General features: G+C 41.1%; 2 protein-coding genes across 2 annotated transcripts; one reads left to right on the top strand and one right to left on the bottom strand.

Annotated features, from left to right (window-relative positions):
- Window positions 1-306: 306 nt before the first annotated feature.
- LOC107186219 lies at window positions 307-1,052 on the bottom strand. Its single transcript, XM_015574041.1, has 3 exons — window positions 1,017-1,052; window positions 783-923; window positions 307-669 (listed from the first exon to the last, which is right to left on the bottom strand). Exons 1-3 carry the CDS (start codon window positions 1,050-1,052, stop codon window positions 307-309), a joined length of 540 nt encoding a protein of 179 aa, XP_015429527.1.
- Window positions 1,053-3,563: 2,511 nt separating this feature from the next.
- On the top strand, window positions 3,564-6,950 carry LOC107186218. The gene is made up of 5 exons (XM_015574040.1): window positions 3,564-3,608; window positions 4,121-4,201; window positions 4,745-5,284; window positions 5,698-5,888; window positions 6,569-6,950. The coding sequence occupies exons 1-5, from the start codon at window positions 3,564-3,566 to the stop codon at window positions 6,948-6,950; spliced, it is 1,239 nt and encodes a 412-aa protein (XP_015429526.1).
- Window positions 6,951-8,643: the final 1,693 nt, after the last annotated feature.

Here is an 8,643-nt window from a genome sequence, read left to right as displayed (position 1 = left end):
ACAGAAAACGTTTCATTAATAAATATATCAATATTAATATTGATTTTTCTACGACAAAATTTATCACAAGCTATAAGTTCCTCTTTATAAAATTCTATAGTAATTTTCAAAATTGTCTGGATAAAACTCTGCAATAATTCATTTTTTATATAATTCTTCCCCCTATTAAAAATTTCCCAGCACCTCAGCAACTCAAGAAATATTATTTCTAAATTTTTAGCACGAGCACATAAAAAGATTACGCCACCACTGGCCTGGGCTAACGAAATTCCACGATATCACGTTATTTCTACGTTTCTCCCGGTTCTACTTCTTCCTGTACGGCGTCGGATAATCCGTGAGAACGCTTCCCGTTGAAAGTATCACCCCGGGACCCCCTAGGATCCCGCCCTTGTTCGCCAGCCAGCCGTTTCCGCCGAAAAATCCGGCTGGATCGAGCCTGTCCGTGTAATATCCAGCGTCGTTCGCCCCCGCAACCTGCAGCAATCCGTTCCCGTTTCCAAACTGCTTCCCCTCGCTGTTCCCTTGGACTCCAAGATTGTTCAGCGTCTCCTTCAACTGGACGATACGGTCCCGTAGGAAAGTTTGCGGCGAGAATTGCACGTTTTGCGACAGGGGCGCGAGAAACCAGGTGAGAAGACTCGGTTTCGCGGTGCTGGATCCGTCAGGCTGTACAAATGTAATATTGAAAAATATAATATTAAAATCTTAACACCGGTTAGTGCAAAAAATAACGTGGTGAATAAGATTGACCGTTAGAGTGCAAAGGGTTAAACACTGACCTTCTTAGTGGTTCCATCGTTTGAACTCGATGCAGAAGTGTCTTGATCCACGCCTGTCCCCTCTGATCGTACCTCACCGTCGATCTTGTTCGTGGATCCGTCAATGAATGTGTCCAGGGCTTTCGAGTGTATTCCAACGATCTAAATATTTAACGAAATTAAATCCAATTTGAGGTACACGAAAATTCTGTTTCACTTTTGAACAGAAGTCGATAAAGCTAAGTGTGAAGTTACCGTTAAAAGCAGTAGAAAAACCAACGCTGACGGCATTGTATATCTCTATCCTAGCGACAATACCGATTACACCCAAAAAACACGTTTCCAGAAACTTCACAGAATTTACAAGGAACGTTACAGTCGAAATGCAGCCGAGTTGAAATATGTCCAGTATATATATGCATCGTTCCTTACACCTCGTGTTCCCTTTATCGTATAGGGGCACCCTCATGACTCGCAGATAAGGACGAAATTACCAAATTGTACGTATATGTCCATTCATATGGGCATAGGACGGATTGATTCATGTCGAACCCATTTCCCTAATCGCAGTGAAACTTGACGGCTTCTCCAATCGGAAAACGCTGGTTATTAACAATCAAGGACACGGGTGGTGTATTCCGTACGCCATTGATATGGAGAACTCTTTCATTTCTCTAATATTTTTCTCGAAAAATGTCTTCTTAATCCTAATTATCTACAATTAAACTTAGAAAATTATTCAATTAAAGGATAAACAAAAAACTTGCTGCTGTATTTTAAAACTGCGAAGAAAGAAATTACGTATTCATAGTCTGTGTCCTTGAAAGTTAACTATTCGCGAAGAACGAACTACAATCTGATTGGTGTTCCGTTTACTAGTTTACCGATGCACACTCACACTCGTAAGTATTCGAACACTTATCGAATATGCAGTGAATGTCACGTGGCATTACGAAATCTCTGAAAGTATGAAATAAATATTGTTTAGGGGATGCTGAAGCTCATAAACAACGCTCATGTTGTACAAACTAATAAAACTGGCCTAAGGTATATTAACCTCTTGAGGAATATGGCACATCCTATGTTATACCTATATATTATATCTCTACTTATATACTTATTGTACTGCTTACTCTTATTTTTGCGGAAGCATCACATTTTTCGTACAGAATAAATATCCTAATAATTACGAGTGGCAGTGAACATCTAGAGTAATCGTACAAGTAAAATATAATATTAACTTCTTTCAATTTTCTCTCAGGATTCCACTGTTTCTGGAACTGTATCAAGAGGAACGCGAAACGATTCCGAGAGAACCGGTCGACCTTTCATTTTTTACCATTGTATTCAACCGTGTTCCCATAACTGAATCGCCTTGAAGGATCCATGTCTTCCATTCCCTTTTTTCATTCCATGAGATCGTTACCGGTAGCCTTGTGCAAGGTCGCAGTCTCTCTCTCGAGAACGAAAGTCCCAATCGTGTTCCTGAACCGCCACTTGTTTCGCCGCCATCTTGTTTTGTTCCCCTTTTCAGTTCCTTCCGATTCACTTTCGTCCCAGCTACATTCCATACGAATATATCTCTATCGTTTCCGTACAGTGACCACCAACGCATCTGATTAATTCGCGACAAAAACATAGTGATATTATTCGATTCCGATTCGATTGTTCAGAAGATCGATTCCCTTAGATAACACGTCACTGTCATATATAACACATACACCAACAGCCAAAAGTACGGGACTGAAAAAAAGTCTGATAATGAGAGAAAAAAATTTGAAACTCAAAGTCACCCAGGTATCTAAAAAAAAAATCTATTTGTATCCATCCGATGCGTCCCTTAAAACGCTTTAATTACAATGTTTAATTTAGATAATAATTCTTATTGACTCACCCTGTATATACCGATTCCATAACTTTCATTTTATCGTAACAGAATAATCAGTTACTGTTCCATCACTCAACTCTGGTACCATACTTTTGTCTGTGCATTATACTTGTCAGTGAGGTGTTACCCAAGGGAATCTTCTAAAAAATCGAATCAGAATCGAACGCATCCCCACTTGATATACAACTCAAAGGAATGAAACAGCGCTCCGTTTCGAACCCCTTTTTTTCCTCCCTGAAGGTCTCCGATCGAACGTCGATAAACAGCTGAATTACCATAAGCGCCGTCCCGTCCAGTGTCTCCGGACAGTCGCAAAGAACCAGTTGCATATAGCGGGAAAAGCATCGACCGTGGTTCACGGACACGGTCCGCATGCCGATGGATCGCGAACTTAATTTAAGTGTCACGATAGCCAGGCCAGTTAATACACCTGCGGAGACGTGACGGAGGAACCCGGGACTCGTTTACGTACGCGCGATCACACGTAGAATATAGGTGTGCGCGGCGAGGACGAGCTGGAACCGTTACCAGCTTGCTCTGCGTTCCCTCGTTCCAGTCGTGTGTCTCGTGATCGTTCGATCGGGCGCTCGATCCGATCAAGGAAAATCGAAAGAATTCCCTGTGGGGGGTGGTGGTGTCCAGCATTTTCGGACCGGTCCATCGAAACGGTGGCCACGTAGTCGGCCATTGGCGAGCAAACTGTGTGCACCACAGGGACCAAATTTCGGCGCGAACGACGTCATCCCTAGAGGATCGGACGCTGATAAGAAAGTGTTCAGATTCGTGTCTTTGAAAAGTTGTGACCTTGAAGTGATAGAAGTTACTAGTTTTTAATTTTAAAAGAAGGAATTCGAGGGAAATTGTTGAGGTAGTTTTCGGGATTGGAGCTGTCGAAGTGTGTTTGAAGGACCATCATGAACACCGTTTGTTGTCTCTTTGTGACCCTCCTGTTTCACCAGGTGAGCAATGATCGTAGGAACGTTCGTGGTATCTCACTTCTTAGTCACTCTGTGTATCCACCGTAATGGGGATCTATGAAAGTCTAACTTTAGGATACCCTTGAACTCGAACCATAATGTTCTCGTTAGTGGAGGAGGGGGTTCAAATATAGGGGTCTAAATATGGGATAGTTCAAATATAGAGTCCTGTTAGATGCTTCATTCTAACAGAAATAGTGTGAAACTGCGACCCAAGAAAGAAAGAAGTTTACTTTAACTGCATATCATATAGCAAACGATATACAGTAAATCCTGGATAAGTGCTAATGGTCATATGCGACTGAAACGAATATCGTTGGTTTCGGAACTCCAAACTCTATCACTTTGTTAAACCTCATTAAAAAATCAGCTACACCTGGGGACTTCTTCTTGTCAATGGCCAAAAGCCTTCGAACACTCGTCGAGGATTTACTGTATGGGGATCGTAGGATTCGGTTCGAGTCGAATGGTTCATTAACACTTTCCTCCTGCAGGCTATCAGCGGGGTGGTCAGAGGTCCGCCAGCGTTTTCAAATCCTGTGTACTCAGATTCTTATCTTCCTGCAGCCATGCAGGTAAGTCTTGCGCTTAATTAAACGGGACTTAATCACGCACCCTACCCTTTCGTCGACGGAAATTTATGACGCTTCACGAGACGGGGACGATTTCATTACCTACTGAACGTTTCTTTACACTTGCCCCCCCATTAGAACAATACCTAGGTCGACCAGCACCATTCTTCTATTGACCAGTAATGAATTATGCTCCAAAAATAATATATATTATGTAATAATAATACTGATATAATATTTATTTATAACCGGGTTATAAACTCTTTGATACAATATACAAGTATATGGAAGTCTAGAGGAGAAACAAAAAGTTTAGATACACAATAATACGTAAAAATACACCAGAGTTTATAAAAACTGATAGTTTAATAAAATTTCACAAAAGTTCTACAGGACTATATAAAAAATTAGAAAAAAATGAACAAAAAAACGAACAAAAATTACAAAGGCATTTGCAAGAATATACAGAAACTTACGATTATGTAGAAAGTTATAAACATAAATAGAAATAGATCGATTGACACGAAACAACCGCACCTGGTACAGGTGATATTCCACGCGGTGGACCAATTGAAGCTACTCCAGTTAACGGAAGCGATTGCTAACACCTCGCCCATCAGCCACATAAACTGGTACGAGCAGAATCAGGAATTTTCAACAGCCTCAACGGAAACAGAGACCACCCAATCAGACAAGGGAATAGAGGAAGATGGCGTATCGACGGAAATAATCCCTGAAACGTCGAATACCGTAGAAAACACGACGAAATCGTACGAAATCGGCGAGGAATCGACGGAAAACACCTCGAGTGAACCGATCGAAGAAACCTCGAACCATCAGGAATCGCCAGAGGTGAACGCGGAAACGCCAGAAACGAACTACGCGACACCGGAGACGAATTACGAGACGCCGGAAGACGTGCAAGACGTCCAGGAGACGAACGAAGAAGTCCCTGAAGAGAATCATCACGAGTGGAGTCTATCCACCGTCGACACGAATGCTTCTTCCGCTACGGAAACGACCGCAGGTAGTGATGTGCCATATTCGAAATATCGATACTTTTCAATTGAAATATCGATACTTAAAGTGACGAGATATTACAGTATCCTTAATCTGAAAATATCGAAATTTCAATACAACCGCTGAATTTGCTGTAACGTAACAGATCGTAAGGAAAATGATATCAATCGCGAACTTCCTATAATGTTTTTGCAATTGGTCGATATCTTTTCCATGTTGTTACCTGATAATCTGTCTTACCAAATATCTGCTTGAATAATGATTCATTTTTTATTTTTTCGATTTTTTACTTTTGATTTAATTGCTAGTATCGATACCGATAATATTGATATTTTATTCCCCATACTTTGAGTATCAATACGTATGGATACCAAATATCTATACCAAATTTCGATACCAAATATCGATACAATTCAAATGTATCGCCATCACTGACCGCAGGATCGACGAGTATTTCGACTGGTTCGTTATCGGTCGAGGAATCGATCGAGCAAAAGAAAAAGGAACCCACTGTCGAGAGCGTGGTCCAGGAAGTGTACGAAATTCTACGACCTACACCATCGGAATTCCTGGACGTGGACACTGCGACCATGACGGAGTCGAAAAACGCCGCAGGAGTTTCGGTCGAAAACGAAACGGAGCACACTGAAGACGAGAACGACGAGAACAGGTGAAGAGATTTTACTTATTGTAGTTTTTGTTGAATTTTTTAATTCTGTGTCGTGTTTGTTGTTCGCTGTTCCTCCTACAATTTGAATACTAGTATTTAAGCCTGTCTTTGCCAGGCTTTACTATGGTACCGCAAAGATATTGAGCTAGGCTCATTTCAAACAATTAGGTGCTCAAAGTATACTTCTTTGAAAACAACTTACTTTTTGTAAACAACTTATTTGATTTTTTTAAGAGTTTCATTTCAACCTTCCTGGTCTTCGGGATGACCAAAAAAATGCCTCTTGACAGATTTTGCTAACAAACGCGCAGACACGTAAAGCATCTTATTATATAGGATATAGGGTGAACCAAAAAAGGGTTCATAACTTCCAGGATAGATAATACCTAATGAGGAAAAAAAGTCCTATTAAACTTGGCCCGAAAAATTACTATTTTCAAACAGTGTTCCATTTTAGTTAAAGCAACTGACGGTTCACGCGTCTATGCGAGAGAGTCGATTTATTTGAATACATCAATCGACTTCCGAGGAATCGGAAGAATTGTTGCCATACATTCACATCTACTATCGCCTAAAATTATCAAATACACGAATTTGTTCGAAATACCAGCCCAATTTATTTAGACAAACAGGTGTCTAAATGGTTAACGAGACGGTCCTTTCGAACCCAATTTGTGTAGGTTCACACGTCTAGGCGAGAGGGTCACGCAAGTGCCGAGGCCAAGCCTAATCAGCTACTTGAAACGCGCCCGAGTGCCGCCGAGCGCGACTCTTCAGCAGCTGGCGAACCTGTACGACTCGCTGAGCAAGGACGCGAGGAAACAAGGCTTCGGCAAGTACACTGGATACTCCGACGAGGTTCTAAACACCTTGGAAACGTCCGCAGAGGGTGGGATCGTGCCACAACTAAAGCAACTCTTGGAGAAGGTCCTGGAACGAAACGAACTGATGCGAGTGGACTCGAGGAACAAAACCAGACAGGCTATCCAAGATCTGAACGATCCGTCGAGCAGCCTCAACAAGGAATTGAGGCCCCTGTTACCTTTACGATACTCGCTTTAAACGGTTCAGGATCGGTCTGTTGTATTTAGAATTAATTTCTGTTTTTCATTCTAGAAGGAACATTAAACCCTTGCCTTATAATGACGAGTCAGACTAAACAGTCGTCGAAAAAAATCATACGACAATGGGTTAATCAGCGTGATATAAATATTCGTGAAACGAACCGAACGCCTGAATAGAACCAATAGACAAGTAGCCATAAATCGATGATCAATCGATCATGTTTTTGTTTCTCTTTTTTTACAATCTGAAAAAACATCGATTAACATGTTGTAGATACCAATCAGGAACTACCAATAGGAAGTGAATCGAAATGACTGAATAGAAGTCGAGAAAGTAATTTCAGTAGTGATATTCCAACGACGTTTGAACCGATCTACACGTAATATCTTTAAGAAGCCCAGGAAGATACCTGGACGCGGTAACAACACCGTTTATGTATAATTAATGCTCAATAAAAAGCTTCTGTATTCAATCGACCCGTTGACTCATTCAGCCAGAACAGTCAGGCTAACGTGAGGATAATTATGAATACAATAAAGTATTGACTCATGAATTCGTACCAGCTATAGTCAAAACGAGTAAACATATTTTAACAATTAATTTGTCACAAGAATAATTAGTTGTGCATTCAAGTGTTAGGTATCGAATGTTTCTAATCAGTATGAATATATCATCGAAATAAAATATAGAATAACTCACGAGATCTAGGCACATCGAGGGGGGAGGGTGGCCAAAATTTCGCGAATTTCAACAATCCACCTTGACCCGTCGTTCGAACCAGAGACGATATTGTTTATTGCTCGGACGATATGACCGGGACACAGAGCCCACGAAGCGGTGTCGTTACGTGCCCCGAATAGAAATCTCGTTAAGCAATTCTCTGTGTCGATGGTTTGTCCCAAGGAGCCAAAGGCGTAGAACGAAAAACAATGGGGGGATGCATGGGACCACGAACACAATTACACTTCGTCGGTAGTGTCACGCCGTTGCGTTGCACGTCGGTATAAATGGATTTTGAAATCGATGGGTCCTTCAGTACGGTTCGTTTCGCCTCGAACGAAAGGAATAATCGAACGAGTGACATGAAGATTCACACATTGGCGCTCTCTCTTCTTTGCGTAAGTGAAATTTTCTCAAAAAGAAAAAAAAGAAATCTAAATCACACCCTTCCCTTAATCAGCAGTAAAATTGAATTTAAAATCTGTGCGCTGAGAAAGCTTGATTAAAAATAAATTGAGAAATTTCGACGGAGGTAGGTCACCGAACAGAGTTACAACAATTAGAACGTAGTTAGTGTTCTACCAGTGCCCCCAAGAAATTCATTTCCCCGGGCAGTGCGTTTAATTAGAGTAGTAAATGTGACTCGAACAGTGAAAAAGAATGGAAACAGATCTCCTTTCTTTAACGAAAAGTTGATTCAATTTAAATGAGGGTAGGTACAATCAGTGGTGTTCTTAGCATTTGTACCACCCGGCGCGGTAATTCGTAGTGTCACCCCCAATCCCTCAATATTATATAAAATGTTTGGTCGTTAGAAAGCATGGATTTAAGAGTTCGTAGGGAATATCATATATTGTAGGAAAGGGCTGACAGTTGTAAAATTGGCAAAAATGTAATTTTCTAACATACGTTTGAAAATATTGGGTGTCACCCCCACGATTGTGCCAGTCTGGGTGCTAGTTAATAAATT

The sequence above is a fragment of the Dufourea novaeangliae genome, unplaced genomic scaffold (assembly GCF_001272555.1).
Source record: "Dufourea novaeangliae isolate 0120121106 unplaced genomic scaffold, ASM127255v1 scaffold64, whole genome shotgun sequence".
Lineage (NCBI taxonomy): Eukaryota > Metazoa > Arthropoda > Insecta > Hymenoptera > Halictidae > Dufourea > Dufourea novaeangliae.
The sequence above is the reverse complement of the archived record's forward strand: the minus strand, read 5'-3'. Positions and strand labels throughout refer to the sequence as shown.